At 54.5% G+C, this 27951-nt stretch overlaps 1 protein-coding gene across 1 annotated transcript in view; it reads left to right on the forward strand.

Annotated features, from left to right (window-relative positions):
• The first annotated feature begins 4193 nt into the window (after nt 1-4193).
• FCER1G (Fc epsilon receptor Ig) overlaps nt 4194-27951 on the forward strand; it is a 32008-nt gene continuing 8250 nt past the window's right edge. Inside the window, exons 1-2 of the mRNA XM_050930008.1 lie at nt 4194-4520; nt 27815-27906. Of these exons, the coding sequence (XP_050785965.1) occupies nt 4466-4520; nt 27815-27906 (147 nt within the window). The 5' untranslated portion in view covers nt 4194-4465. The remainder of the gene's footprint in view (nt 4521-27814; nt 27907-27951) is intronic.

A 27951-nucleotide genomic window follows, 5' to 3' on the forward strand; every position in this document is an offset into this window, starting at 1 on the left:
GGCATTTTTCTCCCCCCCGCCCCCATTCTGAAATCCCCAGCACAGCCTCTGGCCCCTGCGTCTCCTTGCCCAGCAACCTCCCCTCCTGACTGAGGCAAGCTGCCCTGCACCTGAAGAAATGCTCATTCCTGCCCGCCCGTCCCGTGCTTCTCCCACCCATCCCGGCCAGTAACATCTGGCACATGAGTGGTGGCCCAAGCAGCTCTTGCCTCCAGCCGGTGCAGAGTCCAGCTCCTCGCCAGCAGTCCCGCCCCAGCACTACTGCGCTCTGACAGCAAAGCCCTTGTCTGAGAGGAGGAGGAGGTTGGTGAAGGTCTCCGCTGTCGTAACAGACTTTGACTTAGTCCCCCCGGCATCTTGGTTCAAACATGAACGCTGCAGGGTCACTGGAGCCAGCGGCTGGTCACAGAGATCTCATGTGCTGGTGAGGGTGCATCACGCCAGGGCTTCGCTCTAGCAGGGTCCTGCAGGGCTCTATTCTCAGCCTGATGGTATTCGGTGTATCGAGCACTGGGCTGTAGGAAAATAAAACATAAAGTCAGCGCGGGTACCACGGGCAGCTGCCTCCCAGTGGTTGAGCAGTGGCCCGTGCCAGGTGCTATATGCGGCTCCAGCTGGATCCCTTGGTCAGGGATTGGAACAATACGTGTCCAGGGCCGTGCAGCTAGGAACACAGTATGGGTCACACAGGCAAAGGGAAGCTGGGTTGGAGTGGGGGATGCTGGAAGGGATGTGGGGAACCAGCTGAAGATGAGCTCCCAGATTGCTGCTCTAGCTGCGAGAGCTCCTGCCCTCCTCGTGGGTACAGACGGGAGGAGGGAGGTGGTATCTCCTCTGGATATGGCAGTAGTCGCTACTCGCTGTGTCCAGGGCTGAACCCCACACTGCCAACGGGCTGGTGCCAGCTTAGAAAGGCGCTCAGAAAAGAGCTGCAGGAATGATTTAAGGGCTGGGAAACCTGCCTGAGGGAGAGGGGAAGGACACTTGACTTTCCTGGGGTACGATCAGCACCTATGAGGTGACGTGATCATAAGGGCCTGACTGTTAGGTATTTCTTCTTGCCCAACGTGCCTTGTGGGGGTTTCAGAAGCACGCAGCTGCCGCCCCCCCATTACAATAATGTGACCATCCCACTGGGCATCTGTCTGCAGCATTAGGTGCCCATGGGGGGAGATTTCGCTGCCAGTAACAGGGCTGGAAGCTGAAGCCAGGCAAATGCAGGTTAGAAATAAGGTGCAGCTTTTCAGCAGTGAAGGTAACCACTGAGTGCCCTCAGTTAGGGAGGCAGGGTGCATCCTCCCTCAGCTGGTCTTTAAATCCAGGCTGGGGGTCTCTGCGAGATCTGCTCTAGGCCAAGCACCTATCGCTGGGGGCTGTTCTCAGACCTGTGTTAACAGGAGCTCAAAGCAGAGGACCAGGCTGGTCCCTGCTGGCTTTGAATTCTATGAAAATAACCCCAGCAGCTGCACCTGGGGGGCCAGCCAGCGGCACGGAGCGCCCAGGGCTGATGTGCTCCCAACGGCAGGCTGCGCGTGCACTCGCTCATGTCTGAGGCTCTTCGTGTGCCAGCTGTCTGTTCCACGGACCTGCTCAGCAGGGATGAAGGCCTGGAACTGGGGAGCTGGTAGCTGCAGCATGGCCTGGGATCTGCAGCTTGTGGGGGCTCAGGTAGGGCTCTCTGAAGCCCAGGTGGCCAGCAATGTGTGGGCAGAGGGATGGGCCGTGTTGTGGCTCATTGCCAGCCGTCAGGTGCGGTCCCGGCTGGAGAGCTGGTGCCAGGCAGCTGACGAGTGCAAGGGGCCGGACTGTAGTGGGACGATAGCGAAGACACCTGCACTCTGCACTGCAGCAGGACACAGGCGGGAAAGACGAACCCTTTGTTACAGGTTCAACACTTTACCCTGGGCCTAGTGGGAGAGTCCCCCAACTGCCCCCCGCCTGGTATCTAGAAGGTAAAATCCTTGTCCCAGAGGCAGGGTCGGAACGCTCCTGGCTGGCATGCCACTGCCCAGTGCTGGGGGCAGCAGAAGGACCCGAGTCTGCAGCTCCCTGTCCTCGTACCAGTGGGGACTGACTGTGCTGAGGGTGACTCATGGTCAGGGCCCTTCCTTCCTCTTCCCAGGCTGGGATCTCAGTATTATGCCGTGTGTCAGAGGAGGCAAAACAGGCATGTGAGGGGGGAGGCACTTGGGGGGGAGCAACATTTCAGCTCCCCGCTGGGGGCTGCAATCTTCCTCTCGGGCTGAAGGGCGAGACCCCAGCATGATGCCTGTCCCACTCTCTGAAGGCTGGGCACAAACCAAAAAGTGTATGTGGGTGGATAAATACAGCTGCCTGGAACCCTGCTTTACGTCCCCTCCCCTAGTCCCTTTGATCAGCTCCTGGCCCCCTGGGCGGGGCCACGCACCATGGAGATGCATTCGTGGCATGGCTGGGAGTAGTCGAGCCGTGGACAGGGGGCTTACAGCTGGGCCCTGGGCAGGAGCCTCGGGCCAACTCCAGCACTGGGCTAGACTCAGGCTGGATTAAATACCCTAGGACATCAGTGTGGGATGCCTGGGGTGGGGGCTCCCAAACAGCAGATGCCGGCTGCAGGTCTCAGCTGACTCACTGCGCTGGTTGGAGCTAGCTCCTGTGAAACTCCTGGGGCTGGTCTCAGTCCCAATGTGGGTACCGGCCCTTGGGGGCGGGGGGAGGGGGAGGGGAAGCCACGAGGTTCGGTTACTGCCCTGACTCGGTTCATAAACTGGGGGGGAGGGTGACCCCTGGGGCAGCCCCCCTTCAGATGTGCCAGCGCCGGTTATGCTCATGGCAGGTTTTCAGTCCTGAGGCCCCTTTTTAGAAGCTGAAATGCTGGCGCCTGTGGCTGGGGGTGGATTCTGTGGCCATTCCAGGGCCGTGCGGGTGAGCGCCCAGTGTATCTAGAGGATCCGGAGCATTGCAAACTCATGCAAACGCCTCTGGCTGCAGCTGGGCATTTCCTCCGAGTCCTGGAAACTGATGCCTAGATAAAGCCGCTCTAGGATGTCACATGCAGAGATAATATTGTGTTTATCAGGGCTGTGTCAGGCCTGTTGTAACCAGCTGCTTCCCAAGCTCAGTGGGTGCGTCACCCAGGCCCTGTGCTGGGGGGCAGCAAGGCGTGCCCATACCCTTCTTTCTCCAACCCCCCAGTTCTCACCAGCCCCTGCATTTCTGCCCCCACCAGGCTCCACAGGGGGTGCTGGCCCTTCAGGTGGGGCACGATTTTAACATTCTTTTTTTAAAAAGATTTGTTTTTTTCCTTGAAAGCTGGATTTGCTGCACAGTCCCTACCCAGGGCCTGACCCTGCTTGTCCTGCAGCCTGCATGAGCCGGGCATGCTGGGCGGGAACGCCTGTAGCCTCTTCCTGGGGTCCCAGAGGGAGGCCCTGCATCCAGTCAGAATCCGACAGAGTTAAGGAGAGTCCAGCTAGACTGGAGCTAGGGCCCCCTTGCCCAGGCCAGAGTAACCAGACCCAGCTGCAGAGGAGAGGAGAGGGCACAGACTGGCCATGGGGCTTGGCAAAGGGTGCTCAAGGCAGCTGCAGGGAGGGAGGCAGACAGTTCTGGCCCCAGCCTGGTCCTGATCAGCAGGGAACGGGCCCCTGCCAGGCAGGGCACGAGGGGCGGGGGTAGGTCACTCTGGTCCTGAGATCTAGAGGTTAGGAAGGACTCGGCCTGTACGCCAAGTCTGGAGGCAGGGGGCAGCTGGTGAGGAGCTGGGGGCTGAGCCAGGCTCTATGGGAAGGGCAGAGCCCCCCAGCAAGGGGCCGGACTGAATCTGTTGCGATTCCATGGTGTGAGGTGTGAATGACCCCACCCGGGCTAGGTCAAACCCAGCCATGGAGCCGCCTCGCCTGGAACCTGGTGCGAAACCCAGCAGAGCGAAGGAGCAGCAGCCCCCAGGGCAGAGCGCAGTGCTTGGAGAGTGTTATCTAGGGGGACCACACGGGTGCTAGGATGGAGCCGGGATGGATTCAAATCAGCCTGAGTCACTAGTCCCCCATCTGAGTCCTAGCCAGCCCCAAAGGGCCCTTCAGTGGCCTGGGTCAATGGCATCACCTAGCCCTTCGATACACAGTTCTGCCAGTGCTTGAGCAATTACCAGTGGGCTCCCACCCTGCCCCTTCCGGGAAGGGGCCTGGGCCCATGTCAACCCTGGCTAGTTCCCTAATGCAACCAGAGCCTGGAGAAAAGGGAACTGCGCTGGGCCTGGCCGTGTGAAGAGTTAAGGAGCGAGTGGTGAGTGCAGGAAGGCGTTGCTCTGTGGTTGTGGGGCGTCTTGCTGAGTCAATTGCAGAACCCAGCCCCAGCTCACACCGGACAGTGCGTCTCCGCCGAACAGCCGGATCGGAGCGGTCGCTGCTGCCTTTGCCATCCCAGCCCCGGCGAGGCAGCGATTGGACTCGTGCGGGGGCTTCTTGGCTTGACCCCGTTGGCCAGGATGAAGATGTGGCTCGTGGCCGGCCTGCTGCTGCTCCTCAGGGCTGAAGGCGCAGGTAGGGGCGGGGGCATCGTGCGTGGCCCCAGGGCTCTGGCCCTTCTCGCAGGGACAGGCCTTGTGTGCAAGGCAAGCTGAGCACACCCTCGGGGAGGGGCTCGGCAGGGAGCAGGCCTGAGCCTGAGATTTGGCCTCGCTGGGTCCTGCGCGACCCTGCGTCTGGGGAGGCTTTCAAGGGCTGGTTCTGAACGTGGGGCCCGGGAGATGTGGGCTCTGTGGTGGGGTTGGGGGGATCTAGGACTCTAGATCTGGAGGAGTCACTTCCCAGCTCCCTGCCATCCTTACTCAGCCCCACGCAGCTCGCCTTGACCCCCCTCTGCCCCACACGGCCCCTCTGCCAACCCCATCTCTGGAGGAGCCAGCGCTGGGCCAGGTGCCTCTAATGGGGAGGTGCTCGTTCTTCAGACCTGAAGGAGTTGGTGACTAAGATCCTTGGAGGCTTTTAGGGGCCTGGAAAGGGGGCAGAGTGCGGGTTTGACTGGCAGGACTGGCATCTCAGGGGTCATGCAGTGCTGGGGGCGGCCCTGAGGCAAAGGGGCCTGCGCCAAACTGGCGTCTCTAGGGCAGCAACGTGCTTTGGCTTGAGCTTTAACTAGGGGCAGTTCTGAGGGCAGCTTCGTGCTTTGTTCTGCACTCGCCTCCCGCTGCGAGGCTGGGCACCCTGTGCTGAAAGTGAAACCGCTCCGAGCAGCGCCCAGGGCGGGCTGGGGCCAGTGCCAAGTGGAAGCCGGTCACACCCAAACGAGTGACCCCCCTGCCCGGCAGCCCCTATGACACCCAGATGGCTTCACTTGGCTTGTTAATGGGAGCTCCACGCGCCCTCTTGGCCCTGAAGTGAGGCAAAGGCCCAGTGTTGTGCCCCTCTGGCTGGGCATGGCCACCTGCCCAGGCCCTGCCAGCAGCTGCTGTCCTGAGTTACGTTCCAGGGGAAGCCGGGCTAGGTTGGGGCCAGTTTCCTTGGCCATCCTTTGCACATCTGCATTTGCAGGCCCCAGGCTCTCCACATTCAGCCTCACTAGCAATCCCGCAGGCTGGCTGCTCCCTGAGGCAGGGTGACCAGACAGGAAATGTGAAAAATCAGGATGTGGGGGAGGGGGAGGGAGACTATATAAGAAAAAGCCCCAAATATTGGGACTGTCCCTATAAAATTAGGACATCTGATCACCCTACCCTGAGGGTTCCCGTCACTCGGGCACAGACGTGCCCAGAGCCAGGGTGGCTCCAGCTCTAGGACTAGGGGAATCACTTCCCAGCTCCCTGCCATCCTTGCTCAGCCCCACGCACCTCACCTTGACCCCCCTCTGCCCCACACTGCTCCTCTGCCAACCCCATCTCAGCATATGTGTGTGTCATAGACCCTCTCTCAATGGAGACACTACTCCTTTTCGCTAGCGTCTTCCCTTTGGGCTGTGACCCTCTCCCCAGCCCTGTCCCCTCAGCCTGGATCCTACAGAATCTGAGGCACTATCCAGAAAGTCAAGGTTTGCCCAGAAATCCTCTGTCCCACATTTCGCCTCCTCCCTATCACTGCCTGCAATGGGCCCACCCCCACAGGGCTGCTGGGACCCAGTGTGGGAAGTAATTCCTCTTCTTTACCTGCCCATCCCAGATGCCCCCTCCTGAGCTCCCCCCCAAAGCCCAATGTGTCTGGAATATGGAAGCATTCTAGGGGTGCCATCTGAAGGCATCATACCGGGTCCTGGAACACTCCCCTTTGCTGCTGGCTGATTAACTGAATCGCTCCACTGTCTCCCCCTGAGATCTGGGGAATGGGTGGATGGGCCCTGTCTGGGGAACGGGAGCACGGTGCATCGGGGGAGGGAGTGGTTAAATCAGAATGGGAAGCCAGCCCTGGATGTGTGTGTTATGCCTCTGGCTTTTAAGGGTTGATAAGGGATCCTTACTTGGGATCCAAACAAACCCGGGGACGGGATTCCAGCCTCAGACTTGGGAGCTCGGCTGGTTGGAAAGTAGATCCTGCCAAAGGAATGGGATATCTGTGTTTGATGAGATTACACATTTGGTTGATAAAAGTGACAGTGTTGATGTAATGGTCGTAACTCTTCTGTGAGGCGTTTGGCGTGATACCGCATGACAGTTTGATTAAAAATCGGATAGGTCTCCAATTGTCATTGTAAATGCGGAATCGTCATCGAGCGGGTGCTTTTCTAGTGAGGTCCCGCAGGGATCAGTTCTTGGCCCTACCTGATTTAACGTTTGTATCAATGACCTGGAAGAAAACAGAAAATCATCCCTGGTAAAGTTTGCCGATGACGCAAAAATTGGGGCCATGGTAAATGAAGAGGGCAGGTCACTGACAGAGTGCTCTGGATCACCTGGTACTTGGGCGTAAGCGAACAATATGTTTTAATACGGCTACATGTAAATGTACACAGCTAGGAACAAAGAGTGCAGCCGTACTTACAGGATGGGGGACTCGAGCCTGGGAAGCAGGGACGGTGAGAAAGATTTGGGAGTCGTGGTGGATAATCAGCTGAACATGAGCTCCCAGTGCAATGTGGTGGCCAGAAGCAATCCTGGGATGTATAAACAGGGGAATCTCAGTTTGGAGCAGAGAGGTTATTTTACCTCCATTTGGCACGGGTGTGACCTCTGCTGGGATCCTCTGTCCAGTTCTGGTGCCCACAGTTCAAGGAAGATGTTGATCAGGTGGAGTGGGGTCAGAGAAGAGCCACAGAAATGATTAAAGGATTAGAAAACCTGCCTTGTAGCGAGAGACAGTCTATTTAGCGTAACAAAGAGAAGACTAAGGGTAGATATCTATAAATATCTACCTGGGGAACAAATACCTAATAACGGGCTCTTCAGTCTAGCAGGGAAAGGTCGATGCTGGAAGTTGAAGCTAGACACATTCAGATTGGAAATAAGGTGCACGTTTTTAACAGTGAGAGTAATTAACCATTAGCCTAGCTTACCAAGGGTGCTGACGGATACTTCATCCCAGAGAATCTTGATCTAAGAATTGTCCAACAGCTCTGCTCTAGGAATGATCTGGGGGCGGCTTGGCCCTCAGAGCTCGGCTGGGGACTCTCAGGTCTCCGGTCTGGGTTACCCAGGAGGTCAGACTAGGTGAGCACAATGGTCTCTCCTGGCCTTGGAATCTATGACTCCTTTCCCGTCAATTCCTCATCGATTTAGTCCTAGCAGAGAAAGGTGCCCTGGGATAAATCCAACTCCACTGAAGCCCTGGGCAAAGCTGCCACTGGGATTTCAGCCCACGTGCTCACACAAGCCTCATGCCCTGGGCTGCCCCCTCAGGCCGTTTCAGGTGCTAACTGTGGAGAGGGGAGTTGGGAGTGGAGGGATACATTGTCAATTACTGCTAATTACAATGGGAGCCTCTGAGCCTGAACATGGTGCACAGGAGAGGGATAATAATAGCATCCCCGAAGAGCAGTACAGGTCATTTCTCTTCTAGCCCAGTTCCCCTACTGGTGCCCAGTGCGTTTCCCTGTCAGGATCTCTCTTCCCTGCCCCCGGCACTGGCTACATGGCCCAGCCGCCGACTCTGCCCCCCAGCTTGGGGCTGGCCCTCAATGGGAACTGCAGTCCTCGCATTCACTCTCGCCCCAATGGCCTGTGCTGAACAGGACCCGTCAGCTGGCGCTGGCTATTCCCTACAGCAAATGCCTCTCTCCCTGCCTGCGCCCAGTGGGGCTGCTAGCGTGGTGAGTGAGATGGTGGCTTGGTCCTCAGAGCTCGGCTGGGGACTTTCAGGTCTCTCCCGCAGCCACCCGTGTGTTGCAGAGGAGCCGGTGAAACCAGAGTCAGCCCCAGGAGTCCAGAAAAGTCTCTGGGCCAGGAGCTTCCAGAAGCAGGAAACGAAGCGAGTCTAGATCTGAAGCTGTTTGCTGCTGCCAGAGTCCAAGGGCCCATCTAACCAGTTCCCTGTCCCACACCCATAGAGCGAGGTTGGGACAGAGCCCCAGGCCCAGATCCCTCAGGCTACAGGGAGGGTCGTGTACCAAGCTGAGCATGTTGGCTCAGGCCCCTGCTCCAGCCCACACAGTGTAGCTCCATTTTCTCTCTCTTTGCTTTTGAGTTCCCAGCTAGAGTCCTTCAAACCAGCGTCCCCAGGGTTTGACCTGGGGTCTGATCCCGTGGGGCACACAGAGCCCTGTAGGGCTGGGCCCTTTGTTCAGGCCTCTTTGAGATCCAGCTTTTCCAAAGTCCTGGGTCGTGGCCAAGTCTGGTTCTTGTCACACATCAGCCGCTGCAGTCGCTATGCCAGAGGGTGGCCGAGAGCCGTGGGCGCTCAGCTGCAGACCTCAGCAGAAGCCAGCAGCCACAGTTCCCGGGAGGAAGGCTGGAGTAAGACTTGGGAGCCCTGGGTTTAATTCCCAGTTTGGCCACAGACTGTCTGCACTGCCTGGTCTCTCTGGGCCTCAGTTTCCCCTCAGTAAAATGGGGATGGTTCCTTCCTTCCTAGGTGTGTTACAGACAGACTGAGCCCCTGGGGTGAGATTGAGGACAGGGTGTTTACAGGATTCGTAATCTCTAGGGTATCTGGGGAAGCTGTTTGCAGCAGCACTGAGGGGTCAGCCCGCGTGAGGCCTGGGGCCTCCCTGCCTATGGATACACCGCCATAGAAAGATACTGTGTGCTCCAGTGGGCTTCTCTGCAGTGCAACTTCCCTCAGGTGCCTCTGCTTTATCAGGTTGGCCAGGATAACGGGAGAAACAGACAATCCCAGGGACGAGCTCAGGCTTAACCGCAGGGACCAGGTGGGCTGTGGGGCCCATCTCCCCACAACCCTGCCCAAGAGACTGTGACGTGCACCAAGGAGCCTCGACTGGGTGGCAGCACAGCCCGGGCCAGCCTGGCTGGTGTCTGATTTCAATGGGCCCCAACATCCCAAACCAGGGGAAACTTTCAAACTGGATTGGTTCAATCCCCAAATTCCGGGGCTGCCCCCATGGCAGAAGCTGCTGGGGCCTGCACTGCTCTAGCCACAAGCAGCACAGTGAGTTCCCCCCACGGCACACCCACTGCTGCGTCCTGTCCAGCAAGACAAGCCCCAGCAGTGACGGAGAGGCGGGGATACGTGCTGGCTAAGGCCTGGCAAGGGGGGCGAATGAAAACAGCTTGGGGTTTAGAGGAGAGGGCTTGATAGCATCCACCCCAAGCCGGGGTGGTCTCAGCCCTGTCCTTACCGAGGAATTGGGGAGAAAAGGCCCTCAATGGCCAAAAGGTGCTGGGCTCTAGTGGGTGGATCGTGGTCTGCAGAGCCAGGACGCCTGTGTTCCTAGCTCTGCCGCTATCTCGAGTCTCCTCTCTCCCTGCCAGTCAGTCCCCTGCCCATGCCAGGCAGCCCAGCGGCAGGCAGGAGGCGGCTCAGTCAGCCAGCGATGGCTAGGAAAAGCCTCTGCTAAAGGATGGAGTCTCACTGTTATGACTAGAGCCGTTACAGCCCCTGCGTGAGGGCCTGCACATCATATCTGGCACCGAGCAGTGCTGGGCTGACACATTCCTCCGAGTGCTCCGGCAAAGCCCTTCATGGCACAAAATGCCCTTTCCTTGCCAGAGTTCTGCACTTCCGTGTGGGGAGCGGAGAGCCAGGGTGCCCTGATCACACCACCACGCCTGCTCCTGGCACAGCCCTCAGGCCGAGGGCAGGGGGAGTGCCGCTTCCAACCCCTTCTGGGCCGACTGGCAGGGATTACAGAGCTCCTAGCAAAGATGGTCTTTAATACCCAAAGGAAGGCACTGCGTAGCTTCTCCACCCTGTGCCCTTCTGCGGTACCTCCCGCCTGCAAGACTCTGAGCAGCTTTGACGCAATAACAAACTGAACCCCCTCGGTGTTAGTAGCACTAATTTACAGATGGGGAAACTGAGGCACAAAGCAGGGCCAGAGCCAGAAATAGAATCTACGTCCGCTGATGGCTCCTCCCACGTTCCAACCACTAGACCAGTGGTTCTCAACTAAGGGTCTGGGCTGCGAGCAGGTTTCGGGTGCGGGGGTCGCCAAGCAGGGCCTGCATTGGACTCAGAGTAGAAAGCCGAAGCCCCACCACATGGGGCTGAAGCCCAAGGTTCTGAGCCCCACCACTCTGAGCTGAAGCTGAAGCCTGAGCAATATAGCTTTGTGGGGGCCCCTGTGGCATGGGACCCCAGGCAATTGCCCCGCTTGCTACCCCTTAATGCCGGCCCTGGTTTTTAAATGCAGAAGACCAGTTACTGTGGCACAGGAAGGTGGACTGTGGAGTTTTTATGGCATGGAGTGGGAAGCTCAGAAAGAAAAAGGTTGAGAACCCCTGCAATAGACACCCTGACACCCCCTTTCCTTACAGCTTTGGCAATGAGTATTGTAGTAGGCACTTCTGTGCAGGGAGGGGTGGGGGAAACCCCCTTGTATGTGGGATGAGGAGGAGGATGATGCAGCCTGTCTCTGCCCCTGTTGTATGAGCAGAGCGCCGGAGCTGAGCTGCTGGGCTTTCCCTTGCATGCAATTTCTGCCAAACACCCGCGCTGTGTTTGGCTAATGTTCAGGCCGACTCCCTTTGTCGTACCCGGCCTGCTGCTGAGCTCCTGTGTTTCCTGGAGTCTGGATTATATCAGCAACAAAGTTGACCCGACTGAGAGTCTAAAACCAGAGCGCGAGAGCCAGAGCGAGCAAGAGTGCGCGTGCGAGAGAGCGAGCGTGAGCAAGAGAGCGAGACTAAGCACAAGTCCATGTGCGAGAGTAAGAGTGCATGTACGAGAGAGCCAGAGTGAGCGAGAGTGTGTGTGCAAGAGAGTGAGAGATCTGACAGCAAAGACAGAAATGCATAAGGCTCGTCTGGGTGGACTGGAGGGGTCACTGTCTGGGCAGTGCATAGGGGTTATGAAGTGATGATTTCATACACAAGCGCACACACGTGTGTGCACACAGATATACACACATACCTGTGTGACGACATGCACACACACACACCTGTGCACACTCCCATCCATATATGCACATGTACGTGCATGTACACACCCACCCACCCAAACATACCTGCATGCACACACCCAAATACCTTAGTGCATGCACACATACCTGCATGTACACATACACCCCCCCACATATTTGTGCATGCATGTGCACACACCCATACACACCTGCAATGCACATACACCCCCTCCACATACACATGTACCTGTGTTCACATAGACCTGCGTGCATGCAGACACACACCTGTGCACGCATACAGACACATACCTGTGTGCATGCATATACACCCACACTTGCATACAAACACACACTGTTGATAAGTTGTAGTCACTTGCTTGCCCAGCCTTTGGCTTGTTACTAAATATATTCAAGAGACCTAATAATAATGTGACTCAGGTTTATTACTGTGAGCCAATAATGATATAACACTGGCAAAAAGTTCACTCCGATCGCAGCCTCTGGGAAGCCGTCTCGGGCAGTGTCGTTACATTCCCTGTACCCAGAAGGTGGCGCCCCAAGTTACACCCTAATGCCATCATGTTAAGTCCTATCTCTTTACCAGTAGCAGACAGCGGTGGATTAAGATTTACTGGGGCCCTGGGCCCAAAGAACATTTGCCCCCCATGCCCCGTTAAAAACACGAATGTATCAGAATGCATTAACACAAAGACTCCATGCAATGGTTACACACTGTGTTAATAATGAAGCAAATCAGACCCTAGTTCATTATGTCTAAATTAACTACTCAATTTTTCCACATAGAAAATGAATCTGGCTAGATATTATCCAGACCAGAACATAACGGGGTTCCCTGCTAATCTGGACAGCACTAATGTTACAAGAATCAGTTGTTCACCGGCCAACAAGTGTTTCTTTCATCTCCAGGGCTGCCCAGAGAGGGGGGGCAAGTGGGGCAATTTGTCCCAGGCCCTGGGCGCTGCAGGGGCCTCCACGAGAGCTTTTCGGGGCCCCTGGAGTGGGGTTCTTCTCTTGCTCTGGGTGCCCTGGAAAACTCTTGCAGGGCCGGGGCCCCCGGAGCTGCTTTTGCTCTGGGTCTTCTGTGGCACTTCGGCAGCGGGTCCTGGAGTGGAAGGATCCCCCGCTGCCAAATTACCGCTGAAGGGGGGGGCCCCCTGCCACTGAAGACCGCAGGCCCCCTGAATCCTCTAGGAGGCCCTGTTCATCTCTCACATTTTCTTAAACTTGACCATTACACGGGGGGAGCCTCTCACCAGTAGGGGCAGCTCTTGCTGGCTGCTCTGATGCTTTTTCCTAAAATACTTAATTAACTTTAGGGAAAATAAATAAATATGCACATATACGTGTCTAAATCATGGGAATTTATTTATGTAGGGTTTTGCAGTAATCAAAACAATATACAGTTGTCTCTATTCTTTACTGGACCCAATCAGAATAGTAACACAAATCAGTTGCTTCGCACATTCTTGAATTTTTTATGTTGTTTCTCTTCCTTTTTTAGTTGCTTTTCTTTTTCAGGGTACGTCTACACTATGGGATTATTCCGATTTTACATAAACCGGTTTTATAAAACAGATTGTGTAAAGTCGAGTGCACGCAGCCACACTAAGCACATTAATTCGGTGGTGTGCGTCCATGGTCCGAGGCTAGCGTCGATTTCCGGAGCGTTGCACTGTGGGTAGCTATTCCACTGCTATCCCATAGTTCCCGCGGTCTCCCCCGCCCCTTAGAATTCTGGTTTGAGAGCCCAGTGGCTGATAGGGCAAAAATCATTGTCACGAGTGGTTCTGGGTAAATGTCGTCAGTCATTCCTTTCTCCGGGAAAGCAACGGCAGACAATCATTTCGCGCCCTTTTTCCCTGGATTGCCCTGGCAGACGGCATAGCACGGCAACCATGGAGCCCGTTCAGCTTTTTGTTTTTACAGTCACCGTATGTGTACTGGATGCCGCGGACAGAGGTGATACTGCAGCGCTACACAGCAGCATTCATTTGCTTTTGCATGATAGCAGAGGTGGTTACCAGTTCTATACCATCTGCTGCTGGTGTAAATTGGCAATGAGATGATGGTTATTTGTCCTTCTATGCTGTCTGCTGCTATCATGGGTGCCCCTGGCTGAGATCGGCCGGGGGCGCAAAGGCAAAACTGGGAATGACTCCCCGAGTCAATTCCTCCTTTATGGTTTCTAAAAATAGAGTCAATCCTGCCTAGAATATGGGGCAAGTGTACTAGAGAAGTAGTGTATCAGAGAGCACAGCTGTTCTGTGTCAGATCCTGCAGAAACGGTGAGCTACATGCCATTCACGGAGGGTGCCTCTGCAACAACCCCACCCATTGCTTCCCTCCTCCCCCAACCTTCCTGGGCTACCGTGGCAGTGTCCCCCCCATTTGTGTCATGAAGTTATAAAGAATGCAGGAATAAGAAACAATGACTTGTTAGTGAGATAAAATGAGGGGGAGGCAGCCTCCCGGTGCTATGACAGTCCAGGCAGGACATTAAGCGGTGCGGGGGAGAGGAGCCCAGCATGCCACTGCTATGATAGTCCAGGCAGGACAGAATCTTTTCTTTACACAGGAAAGGGAGGGGGCTGATGGAGCTCAGCCCCTAGTTGCTATGATGAAGATGGTTACCAGCCATTCTGTACCATCTACTAGGAATGACCAGGAGTCATTCCTATTTTCACCCAGCACCCCCAGCCAGCCTCACCTGAAGCCAGCCAGGAGCACTCATAGGTTGACAACAAGGACCATTACCAGTCCTACTGCACCATCTGCCACTGGGGAGGGGAGAGGAGCAGATACTGCTCTTCACTGCTGCAGCATCGCGTCTACCAGCAGCATTCAGTAGACACAGAGTGACATTGAAAGAAGTAAAGAAACGATTTCTTTCCCTTTTCTTTCACGGGGGGAGTAAATTGACGAGCTATTCCCTGAACCACGCCGGACAATGTGTTTGAACCTACAGGCTTTGGGAGCTCAGCCAAGAATGCAAATACTTTTCGGAGACTGCTGGGGACTGTGGGATAGCTGGAGTCCTCAGTGCCCCCTCCCTCCCTCCATGAGCGTCCATTTGAGTCTCTGGCTTCCCGTTACGCTTGTCACGCAGCACTGTGTAGCCTGGAGATTTTTTTTTCCAAACGCTTTGGCATTTCATCTTCTGTAACGGAGCTTTGATAGAACAGATTTGTCTCCCCATACAGCGATCAGATCCAGTATCTCCCGTACGGTCCATGCTGGAGCTCTTTTTGGATTTGGGATTGCATCGCCACCTGTGCTGATCAGAGCTCCACGCTGGGCAAACAGGAAATGAAAATCAAAATTTTGCGGGGCTTTTCCTGTTTACCTGGCCACTGCATCTGAGTTCAGATTGCTGTCCAGAGCGGTCACAGTGGTGCACTGTGGGATACCGCCTGGAGGCCAATACCGTCAATTTGCGGCCACACTAACCCTAATCTGATATGGTAATACCGATTTTAGCGCTACTCCTCTTGTCGGGGAGGAGTACAGAAACCGATTTAAAGAGCCCTTTATATCGATATAAAGAGCCTCGTAGTGTGGACGGGTACAGCGTTAAATCGGTTTAACGCTGCTAAAATCAGTTTAAACGCGTAGTGTAGACCAAGCCTCAGACTTGCAAAGTCTGCTGCTGTGAGAGGTGCTACTTGTATGTTAATACCTGTTTTCACAGCCTCCCAGGCAGCTACTATGTCTGCTGTGAAAAAGTGACAATAACAAACATACAAATATCACTTTTCACAGCAGACTTACTCAACCCCGCAAGTCTGGGGACAAATGAATCTCTGGATGAGGAGGTTGGTAGGGAGGCAGTGGGAGCCAGAGGCAATGGTGGGATGGATAGGGGGCCAGAGGATGCAGCGCGGGCTGGTGGGGATGGAGATAGGAGGTGATGAGGGTATGGAGGTGGCAGCAGGGGCTAGGGGAGATTGGAAGGGGATCCTGAGGCTGGCCCCCACTGCCACATGGCCAGGGGTGGGAGCCTGAAAGCCTGAAGCCCCATGGCCAGATCTCAGGCCCCAGCCCAAGCCCTGTGGCTGGGGCACGTGGCTGAAGTCTGGGGTCAGAGGAGGCAACAGGGGCCAGGGGTGATGTGGGGGCTTGGTAAGCTCAGGGCCAGAGCCTGTGGCCCTAGGGCTGGGGGACAAAGCCTTCCACCACCGGGCCAAAGCCTGGGACCGGAGTAGGCAACAGAGGCTGCGGTACTGGCAGGGGAGAGGGGGAAGATGAGCCCAGGGCCAGATCCCACGGCCAGATCCCGAAGCCCCACAGCCGGATCCCAGGGTCCGAGCCCAAAGCCCTGCGGCTGGAGTCTGGGGCCACTAAATTGGCAGGGGGCCCTTGGCATGGGCCCCATGAGGCCGTGTGTTAATCAGCCACTGGTAACAGGGCCTATGTGCGTTGTCTGAAACTCGATTTAACCAGTTGGCTTCCTACCTTGTTTTTATGGCACCGTGGAGTCCCCCGATCTTTGCCCTGAGCTCCTGCACTCCAGGTTCCCAAGGGACCCCTAGATCTGTACCAGGGGATGTCATGTCTTGGCCTCTTCTTTTGGGACCTTGCAGTGCATGCCTGTTGCTATGGTAACTCATCCCTCCTGAGCTTGACAGCTTCCCTGTGGACTTACGCCAGCACTTATTTCAGTGATTGCAAGAGGTTAAGGGACACGTAGCACAAGTGAGCAGGGGTGTATAAAACGCAGAGGCCAATTTAAGCGATACAACTTGTATTATATCACAGTTATGTGCTTCATACACACTGATAGCCCATATGGATTATACACTGTTGCTAATGTGGGATATACAGATAGATATCTGCCAGCCCAGTGTATATTAGTCAACAACACGTACCAGTGTGTGCACGCTCACACACAGCGTGTCGGGATCCTGCCTGGGGAAGATGCAAGGACACCCAGTAACATTTTCAAAGGCGCCTGCGTCCCTTAGCTGGTTTATTGACTTTCCCCAGGACTGTCAATGAGACTCAGGCCCTTCTGCAAGGGTGACCATGCTGGGCGAAGGTGCTTCCCAGACCCACCTCTGCAGAGGTTCCTTTGTGCAAGGCCCCAAAACCGGTTGTGGCCCAGGGTCTGAAGGAAGAGCCAGCAGATTTCTTTACCATTTCCCAGCAATGTGCTGTAAGGTGGCCTCTGAGTCTGAGGACACCCTGACAGCTCCCTGCAGCAGCAGGTGACACACACTCTGTGCTGAATGTGCCACCGAGGACCCCCTGCCCCCGTCACTGATGGGAAGCAGCTGTTCCTGGCTTATTGCTGCAAAGCAGACGGGTTCCCTCCCGGTGACTTGAGATAACCAGCCCAAGGCAGTCAGTGCCCCAGGGCTGGCTGCATGGGAGGAGCAGAGGAACACCTCCCCCCTACAGAACAGCAACTGCAGACCAGCCCAGTGCCTGTGTCTCCCGCACGGCCTTGGGAGCTGCCTCTCCCCACTTGCTCACGTGGCTGATCCTGCTCCAGGGTAGGGCCTGCCTCCCCTCCCACAGAGCTGCTCCCCTACCCAGTGCTGCCCAGCCATGCTCCCGCCCGCTTGCCGGCTCTGGCCCCACTTCTTCATGGGCTGCTGCCGCCACCTCATGTAGGTTGACAAGTGACCAGAGGTGCCCAGGTGCTCGTGGTGGTGGCACCGTCCCAGGTGGCTCCCTGGGGGCTGGCACTAAGTGTTTGTTCCCTGCTGCATTACTTGGGAATTCAGGGACACTTCCAGACAGCACCATGTAACGGAAGTACAGCCCGTGGTGTAACCTGCTGGCACTGCTGCCCGTTCACTCTCTGCTGCTCCTCTTTGCAATGATACCTCCCTCCCCCCACACAATCCCTCCCTAGTACCCCCAGTGTCCCAAGGCGGCTGCCCAAGCAGCATCACAGGGTCCCTGCCCTGGCACATGGGTGGGAACAAAAGTTCACCTGCCTGAATGTTGGCAGACACCAAACAGAAAGGGCCCCTGGCCCTGGGGAGCCAGTTCTGGTTACATTTCGGAGCCAGCAGATAAAGCTCTGAGCATCCTCAAACAGCTACAGGAAGTGCTGAAATCCTTTGTATGCAGCATTGTCCCTAATACAGACCCTGCTCCGGGGCTAACCTCCCACTGACATCAGCAGGGCCAGGACGCCCCCCTGGCCTGTTCTGGCCAGTGCCCCACCAGGAAAGGCTGCAGAGGTGGGGTGAGTGATGCAGCTGGGGCTGGGACCTGAAACCAGAAGTGCGACTTTCCTCAGAGTACAATCTGGATAGCTGAACAGCGATGTGCTCTCAATTCTCCAACGGCGAGTGCCTTTTATACTGCTCCGCTGTGAGAGCAGCCACTCCTGGCCTTGCTCACACACAGCCTCTAGCATGTACGTTACCCCCAGCAGAGTTACATGAGTGCCTCTAGCCAGCCACTCCTGATTTCTATTGCAGAGTGACACTAGCAACTTCCCAGTCCCAGACATGTCCCCAGAAATGTGCATCTTACACTGTTCAGCTCTTTCCTTCTGGATGATACAAGTTCCTAGAAAGTTCATCAATAGAAAATGATATGCACATGCCCTGTTATCTCAAATGACGTTTCCCGAACACTTTGATCCAAGCACACACTGGTTTAGATAAAACAATAAAACAAGTTTAGTAACCACAGAAAGATGGATTTTATGTGATTACAAGTAATGAGCCATAAAAGTCAGAATTGGTTACAAAGAAATAAAAGGTAAAACACAAACTAATACCTGACGTAACAAGCTAAGGGAATTCAAAGCAAAGATTTCTTTCACCATGTGCTCACAGCAGTCTGGCTGGATTCTCCCCCAGCCAGGACCCCTCCCCCATTTCAACAATGCTTTCTTTGTCTTTCAAATCTTGTTGATGCCGTGAGTAGAGGTGAAGGGAGAGATCACTTGAGGTGTCTGTTCCTCATTTTTATATCTTTTCTTCCTCTTTTCTGGGACTCCTTTCAGCTGCTAATCTGCTCTTCAGATGGGGTTCAAATGACAGCCAGTCTATCTACACAGTATCCCCCCGCCCCTGCCAGCTGTTTGATTGCCAAGATGTAAATTTCTTACTCACATCCTTCTTCCTGCCAAAGAATGGCTGCTTATTCAGGTGATGGTCCATCTGATTTTGTTGACAACTGGCTGAGGAATCTGATTGCCTTTTGTCTCTGAGGCTATGTCTACACTACAGACCTTACAGTGGCACAGCATACTCCTACAGCTGTGCCACTGTCAGGTCTTCCGGGTAACCGCTCTGGTGCCTCCTCCCCACAGAACACTCATTGGGATGAAACAGCAACCGCAGGCCAGCCCAGCATTGACCAGCATTAGTTATGTCGGCAGGAGAGCCGTCATAGTGCTGTCCACACTGACACTTTTGTCAGTGAAACTTATGTTGGTCAAGGGGATGTTTTTTTCAAACCCCTGGCTGACAAAAGCTTTGTTGACAAAAGTGCTAGTGTAGACAAAGCCTCAGGAAGTAGTTTGGGCTGCTTCCCCAGATTTGAAATATGCCTTAGCAACATCATACAGGAGAATCTTATAACTTTACATACAATGTTGCCACACATATGTTACCCGGACAATAATGATCAGTGAAGTATGAGTTTTCTAAGGACACGTCACAAGGCATAGTTTGTAAACAATTTATCATAGTTTTGTAAAAAGGATTACAGACTGTCATAAGGAGCAACTGTGCTTCCAGGCCTCAGCCTCATCTCACTGAAAGTTGTGGTGGGTGGAGGCCATGAGTCAGCAGCGGGGGTGGGACAGCCATGCCATCTGATACATTGAAAACAAGCATCTCTCTGCCGGCGTGTCATGGGACGACCTGGGGCTGCTGGGGATACCAGCGCACTCCTAGTGGGGCAGGCAGAGAAACCCGTCCACATGTGTCTAGTGCACAGAGCTGTGATGAGCAAGGACAGGCTTGGATTAAAATGGGTACTTGGGGCACCTGCGCAGGGCCCCCAGCTCAGGGCCTGCAACCAGCGAACCCCCCGCCCAAACCAACTGAATGGTGCTGTGACCTCATGCACCAGGTTGCAACGCCATTTGCTCAAATGTGGCCCAGCCACGCCCTGGTCTGGCAGAGGGGCAGCTGAGCCAAACCTGAGCGGTGTGAGTGCAGGGTGGGTGATGAGAGTGAGCAGAGCTGGGCAGGGGTCAGGATTTGGGGGAGCCAGCTTAGCCCTGATGGCAGCAGAGAGCTGAGCCTAGGGGGCACCAATGAGTGGCCAGAATGGTCCCAGGGTTGGTGCAGGAGGGATTAGGGTGGGCTATGGGAGAGTGGGAAGTGGTGGGAGATGGTGGGGGGTGAGGTTAAGGGTGATTGGGGAATGTTGGGGGTGGTGGGATTCATTGTGGGGGTTGCAGGTGTAATGGGGATATTGAAGCAGTGGGGTGAGTTGGGGGGGCTGAGATATGGAGGATGTTGGGGTGGTGTCCAGTGGGGCTGAGGTGCTGGGGCCTGTGGGGAGTGGGCTGTATGTCAGGGCTGTTGGGGGTGTGTGGAAACTGTCAGGATAAGTGGGGGCTGGTGCACTGTTGTTGAGGGTGTACATGGGATGGGAGGGGCATTTGGGGGCCCATTTACGGTAGGAGGGGCACTTGAGGGGCTGTTTGGGGGTGGGATTGGGAGGAACATTGGGATCTGTGTGGGGAGGGGTTCATGGGGATGGGATGGAAGGGGCATTTGTGGAGCTGTTTGGGTTGGAGTATATATGGGGGGTGCTTTAAGGAAGGTAGAGGTCCAATTTCCATAGTCCACAAGGCCCTCAAATTCCTTAATCTGGGCCTGAGCAGCGGGAGATTCAAGAGCAGGTGGCTGGGAATGAGTGAGGCGCTGGGGAGCAGGGGGCTAGTGGGCACGGGCAGCACTGGCCCTGTGGGGGGAGGAAACCAGTCAGGCCTCTCTGTAAAGCAGGGAGCATCCTAGGCCCCGGCCCTGCAGGGAGCACCCCAGGGTGCACAGAGCTTTCTGTGGGGTGAGGACCGAGGCACGCAGCTGTGCTGTCCCTCGGTTCCCCTGCAGCTCCATTATGCTGAAACAGTGCTTCAGGTAGCCCCTCACCCCCCACCAGGCACACCGGGAGGTGGGACTGCCTGCCTCAGGAAACAGAGGAGCACGAGTCAAATCCCCAGCCCCAATCTTCCTCTCCATTCTGACTCTCCCCCTTCCCAGCCCCTCATTATTCCCCTCTGCAGAGCGTCCCACGTGCCCAGGTGCCAAAGCAAACTTCTCCAGCATGGCCCCTGGTTTCCCCAGCATCTGGAAGCTCATTGTTTCACCTCCTTTACCCTTTCCGTGTTGGTTGTGTAGAGTTAGACTGAGCACTATGCAGCAGGGCCAAGCGTGCTGCTGGATGGGTATGCGCAGTGCCCAGTACAACTGAGTCCAATTCTGTCTGGGGCTTCCAGGCACCACCGAAATGCAGCTAATAAATAACCCTTTTTGGTGTTTCGGGCAGCACAGCTCCCAAAGCGTGTGAGAGCTGGGGCAGCACGTGCTCGGTTGAGGAGATCCAGCTGTGGAGCAAAAAGGAGATCGGGCTAATCTAGAGTTTGAGCATCTCTAGGGAACGTTGTAAAACCTTCCTCTTAGAGAAAGCCTTTCCACCACAGCCAGAAAATCACTTGCACCCTGACACCTCAGCTACCTGTCACCCTAAAACCCAGCCCCTGCATCGAAGCACACAGCCCCCAAAGTAACTAACCAAAGCCTCCCTTAAGCAGCACATGCATCCTTCCAGCAGAGCCAGAGACTTCGCTACAACTAGTGATAGGACATGGATGGTGCCCGGATACCATGGTGATGGGCAGCAGGACAAACCCTAAGAGAGAGAGGTAGATAAGATACAGGGGTGTGTGCTGATGGGGATAGATTAGACAAGGGGATGGAAGGGGTAGCTGGCTAGGGAATCGATTAGATAGGGAGATGGAGGGGGTAGCTGGCTAGGGGATAGATTAGATAGGGGGGTGGAGGGGGTAGCTGGCCCGGAGATAGATTAGATAGGGGGATGGAGGGGGTAGCTGGCTAGGGGATAGATTAGATAGGGGGATGGAAGGAGCAGCTGGCCCGGGGATAGATTAGATAGGGGGATGGAGGGGGTAGCTGGCTAGGGAACAGATTAGATAGGGGGATGGAGGGGGTAGCTGGCTAGGGAACAGATTAGATAAGGGGGTAGAGGGGATAGCAGGTTAGATGGACAGATAGACAGAATGTTTGTACCATGCTTTGAGCCCCGCCAGAGACAGGCAAAGGGAGACCTGTGTGAGTTAAATGCTGCTTTATGAGTAGTGCTGAGCAGACACTGGTGAACTGGTGCAGGAGCTAATTAACCATCAATACTAGCTTCCTTCACCGCAGTGTAAAGTCCCCGCACCTGGGGCCCCAGCCCCCACTGATTTGTGCATGTTCCTCGCTAGGGCCCTGCTCTTGCTGTGGGGAAGAGATGGGGGGACCCGGGATTTCCTGCAGGGCCCGTGCTGGGGAAAGCCACTGCAGTCCTATACCAGTCCCTGGGACGCACAGCCCTGGCAGTGGCACTATGTGCTCACCTCCCTGGGGAAGGGCAGAGGATTGGAGGGTTTAGACATTGTTTGTCAGCAAGGCCTGTTACCGCTCAGTGCCTCAAGTGTGATCGCACAGACAACACCCTGGCCACCGCTGCTGCTTGTGGTTTCATGATGCTCTAGCCGATTGGCTAAAGTGCTTGAGATAAGTTTCTGCCATGGACTTGGTTTCCATTTCTGGCTTTGAGCTGTGAGAGGACTCTCCTGGGTGGTTTCAGGGGACTGGAGGGGAGTAGGGGGCCCAGGGGTGAGGGGCTACTCATCTCAGTATCAGAGCCCCTCGCGAGACCAAGGCAGCAGGACCCTTCCTTTCCCTGCAGCTGGTTTCACAGTGGCAGGGCCGGGGTGCCTGTGTCTGTGTCGGGCACCTCACACAACACTTGTCTGAACCGCTGGGTGCTGCTGTGCCCTGGGTGGGGCTTCACTGCTGCCATATTAGGCCCTTCCCCCACAACGCCCCCTCCCCAGAGCTGGGCTCCGGCTGGAAGGACGAGCGTGCTGGGGAGTGGACGGGCCCGGAGTGACTGGACTCCAGCCCCATTAGGGCTTCCAAGACTTGAAAGGAACCTGTGATCCAAGGGGCAGGCAGTGCAGGAAGGTACAGCGTGGCCCCCCTCCCTGACACTGCCAGAGCCATTGGGATTTGGGGGGTTGTGTCCAGATACGAGGTGCTCCTGGAACACAGTGATGGAGGCTAGGGAGTCTCTCTGCCCTGGCCATATGGTGCCTCCCATACCCCAGTAAGCTCTGACCTCCCCCACTCCCTCTCTTTTCTGACTCTATTTCTCTGGGAAGGCCAGGCTGATTTCACCAGGGAGCCCTGCATGGCCAACATTGTGCCCTGAGTCCCTGCCCACCCCAACATGCAAAATAGCAGCCAACTGCCCCCAGGATCTCATCAGTGAACTGGGAGTCAGGCTACTGGTCTGCTCTCCGCTGGCTGGCTAATGACCCTGGGGATGTCACTTCCCCCTCCGAGCTTCAGCACAAGCATAATGAGTCTGACTTGCCTGGTGGGAGGTTTCACTGATATGTTTGCTAGGCACATGCAAAGGGCTGATAGTGAATTCAGCTCTTAGATCTCTGAGCAACGGCTAGAGGTGGGGGATTCCGTTTCCTGATTCCCAGTCACTCTTTAACCACTAGGCCGTGCTGCATCCTGTAGTGCATAAAGTAGTGCTCTGAAGTGCGTGTGCAACTGAACATACCGATGCATCTCACACCCACCACGGACACGTTTCAAGCTGTTCGCATCGTGTTTTGAATTCTATTTTAGTTCTGCAGCAAACCAGACTGAATTCCACTAATCAAAGAGTTAATCTACAGAATGCTTTTCCCCCTTGCCCTTCCATCTGCCAAAATAAACCCTGATATTTACCCAGAAATATTAATAGCTTTTTGCACTGATTTTCAGCTGTTTTTGTTGTTGTGGTAATAAACACTGATAAATTCCTGGGAAAAATTAAACAAAATAAAAACCGAAAACGAAGGGCCCTAACTAGGTCTCATGAGCCCTTCCTCTGTGGTTTATTTGTAGAGTATCTTCTCTAAAGGCTCCCAGAGGCCTTAAGGCCTGAGGGGCCAATGCATTCAAATTGGTTGTTATTGCCCTGAGCTCGGCCAGCTTCCAGCACGCTGCGTTCTCCACTGTGCCCTGGCCTCATGTCCCATCTATGAAAGGAAACAGGACAAAATTCCAAGCTCCTTGTGTCATTAATGGGAAGGTCTGAAGTTCCCAGACCTTCCAGCTTCCTTGTGTCAGGTGCAAATCACATCCAGAGCACAGGAGATCCAGTGTCCTGGGCAGAGGGTGAGACAACTGGAGATTTCACATCACTAGAGGATTTGTCACTAGGCGGGCAGAGGGTAATAATATCATTGCTGTTAGGAACAGAGGGATGGAAACAGTGCATCAAAGCACCTGTCCATCCAACCCAGGATTCTGCCTCCAGCAGAGGACAGAACCTGATCTTTGAGGAAAGAGAAAGCCCGCTTCCTTCCTGACCAGTGAGGCACAATGCCCTGAAGCATGAGATCTGATTGTCCTTATTTTAGCTAGTATAACTAGAATGTCCCTGCTGGCTAAAACTTCATCCCATTTCTATTCAAACCCAGTGAAACTCTTTGACTCTGCTAGGAGGATACTGTGCAAGTAAACATGTATTTTTAGAGGACGTGTAGGGCCAGATTTGGAGACTGCTGCCCTTCCCAGGGTCACTTTAAAATAACTCCAAACTTGTTAGTCTGGAGTCAAGCTCTTTAGTCATGTCTAGTAACAAAGCCAGAGCCGCCAGGTTCCTCCCAACAACACGATAGACCCACAAAGAGCTTTGAGTCACTCTGGTTGGTTAAGCCATGAACATCTGAGGTGCAATCCTGGCTCCACTGAAGTTAATGGCCAAACTCTCACTGACTTCAGTGGGGCCAGGACTTCAGCCCTGGTATTGGTAGGGCCTAACATGGTCCGGAATGGGTGCCAGGTCTGTTACTGGCCAATGGGGAATTTCATTAGTTAGCAACAAACTTGAGTCTCTCCTTTGGCCGCAGGGATATGATTTAGTCTGCACCAGTTGTTTGGTCTAATGGGTGTGAATCCACAGAGGCCCATTAGATCGTCCAGTCCTTCCTCAAGGGGTCAGTGTGGGATAGTTCCCCATGGGCCACGTTGTCCAGCCTGGTTTAAGTGAGAGGCTCAGGGCAGCCTGGTAGTGAGAACCAGGGGTGACGGGTGTGGGTTGCAAAGATGTGCACAGGGGTATACTGAGCTGCATCAGCAAAGGCATTGCATCACAACCAGGGCTATCTGTCTGTCTGTGGGTATGTTTACACTACAGGATTATTCCGATTTTACATAAACCAGTTTTGTAAAACAGATTGTATAAAGTGGAGTTCACGCGGCCAAACTAAGCACATTAATTCGGTGGTGTGCGTCCATGTACCGAGGCTAGCGTCGATTTCCGGAGTGTTGCACTGTGGGTAGCTATTCCATAGCTATCCCATAGTTCCCACAGTCTCCCCCTCCCATTGGAATTCTGGGTTGAAATCCCAATGCATGATGGTGCAAAAACAGTGTTGCGGGTGATTCTGGGTAAATGTCATCACTCAATCCTTCCTCCGTGAAAGCAATGGCAAACAATCATTTCACGCCCTTTTTCCTTGGATTGCCCTGGCAGACGCCATAGCATGGCAACCATGGAGCCTGTTTTGCCTTTTGTCACTGTCACCATATGTGTACTGGATGCTGCTGACAGAGGCGGTACTGCAGTGCTACACAGCAGCATTCATTTGCCTTTGCAATGTAGCAGAGATGGTTACCATCCCTATTGCACTGTCATTGTAAATTAGTGATGAGATGACAGTTATCAATAGTTTTGTACTGTTTGCAATTGGAAATTGGCAATGATAGTTATCAATCATTTTGTACTATCTGCTGCTGTCATGGATGCTCCTGGCTGGCCTCGCTGAGGTTGGCTGGGGGTGCAAAGACAAAAATAGGAATGACTCCCCGGGTCATTCCCTTCTTTATGTTTTGTCTAAAAATAGAGTCAGTCCTGCCTAGAATATGGGGCAAGTCTACTACAGAGCCAGAGAGCACAGCCACTCTGGGTCAGAGCCCCAGAGATCCTGCAGAAATGGTGAGCTGCATGCCACTCAAGGGGTGCCCCTGCAACAACCCCACCCGTTGCTTCCCTACTCCCACACCCCTCCTGGGCTACCATGGCAGTGTCCCCCCATTTGTGTGATGAAGTAATAAAGAATGCAGGAATAAGAAACACTGACTTTTCAGCGAGATAAAATGAGGAGGTGGCAGCCTCCAGCTGCTATGATAATCCAGGGAGTACAGAATCTTTTCTTTAGACACGAAAGGTAGAGGGGGGCTGATGGAGCTCAGGCTCCAGCTGCTATGATGAGGACAGTTGCCCAGCATTTTGTACCATCTGTCAGGAATGACAGGAAGTCATTCCCATTTTTACCCAGGCATCTCCAGCCAACCTCACCAAGGCCAACCAGGAGCACTCATGGGATGATGGTTTTCCACCATTTTGTACTGTCTGCCATCAGGGAGGGGAGAGGATGCTGCTGTTCAGTGCCACAGCACTGCGTCTACCAGCAGCATGCAGTAGACATACGGTGACATTGAAAAATGGCAAGAAACAATTTTTTTCCCTTTTCTTTCACGGGGGGGGAGGGGGAGGTAAATTGACGAGATATACCCTGAACCACCCAGGACAATGTTTTTGACCCTACAGGCATTGGGAGCTCAGCCAAGAATGCAAATATTTTTTGGAGACTGCGGGGATTGTGGGATAGCTGGAGTTCTCAGTCCTCCCTCCCTCTCTCCATGAGCGTCCATTTGAGTCTTTGGCTTTCCGTTAAGCTTGTCATGCAGTACTGGGCTGAGTCCCTGCTGTGGCCTCTGTTTATCATAGCCTGGAGGTTTTTTCAAATGCATTGTCATTTAGTCTTCTGTAATGGAGCTCTGATAGAACAGATCTGTCTCCCCATACAGCGATCAGATCCAGTATCTCCCGTACGGTCCATGCTGGAGCTCTTTTTGGATTTGGGACTGCATCGCCACCTGTGCTGATCGGAGCTCCACGATGGGCAAACAGGAAATGAAATTCAAAAGTTTGCAGGGCTTTTCCTGTCTACTTGGCCAGTGCATCTGAGTTCAGATTGCTTTCCATAGCGGTCACTGTGGTGCACTGTGGGATACCGCCTGGAGGCCAATACCGTCAATTTGCGGCCACACTAACCCTAATCCGACATGGCAATACCGATTTCAGCACTACTCCTCTCGTCGGTGAGGAGTACAGAAACTGACCCTATATATCAATATAAAGGGCCTTATTGTGTGGACTGGTGCAGGGTTAAATCGGTTTAATGCTGCTAAATTCGGTATAAACGTGTAGTGTAGACCAGGCCTTAGTCTATGGATCTATCTCCATCCACATCTATCTATCTATCTATCTATCTATCTATCTATCTATCTATCTAGTTCTGGTGTGATCACACGTAGAATGTGGTGCGGGGACCTCAGTGCAAGGAAGATGCAGCCAAACTGGAGAGAATTCAGAGAAAAGTGACAGTTATTCAGGGGCTGGAGGGCGAGTGAAGGAGCTGACAATGTCTCCCTTCGCTCAGGGATGCCTCCGGTTGTGGCTGGGAGGGCGGGACAGATACTTATCTGCAGGTGTTTGAGGAGGGGAGGAGCTCTGAAGGGTGACTGAGGGGGGAGCATGAGGAAATTCGACGCTGAGTGAAGGGTGTATCAGCCAAGGGAGAAGAGCCTCTCCAGGAAAGTGGAGGAAGTCCCATCACTTGGGACATTCAAAACTGGGCTAGCCAAATGAGGAGCGGGCTCTGGTGGCCGGGGTGGGAGGCAGAAGCAGCTAGGTGCTAGGAGAGGCCTTTCCCATTTCGAGGGTCTGCATTTCTGGTGGGGCTGGGGTACAGAAAAATCCTGCTTCCATGTGATGCCTCAGTCCCTGACCCAGCAGGAAGCCTCAGCAGAGGTCCCAGGTTTCCTGCCTTGAAAGAATGCTGCCTTCTCGTCCTGATGTGGGAGGTGCAAGAGCCTAGTCCTACACCGATGCTCCAGCCTGCAAATCCTGGAGTTGGGCGGTTGCTCTACTCTCCAGCAAAGGCCAGGATTGCGGTGACTCATTCTATGCCCTGGAATGCCCGTTCCTGCTGGGCTTGGCGGGACGATGGTGGTGCAACACCCCGCACAGCAGCAGGAAGCTGCATTCCCTCTCCCCGTCACCAGAACGCTAATGACACCTCTCCTCCCTGCAGAGGCGCTGGCCGAACCTGAGTTGTGCTATGTTCTGGATGCCGTCTTGTTCGCCTACGGCATCATCCTCACAGTGCTCTATTGCCGCCTGAAGGTGAGTCTCCAGGGGCCTGGCCGTTCTCACCACTCTTTAGGTGAC

Source organism: Gopherus flavomarginatus, chromosome 20 (genome assembly GCF_025201925.1).
Source record: "Gopherus flavomarginatus isolate rGopFla2 chromosome 20, rGopFla2.mat.asm, whole genome shotgun sequence".
NCBI lineage: Eukaryota > Metazoa > Chordata > Testudines > Testudinidae > Gopherus > Gopherus flavomarginatus.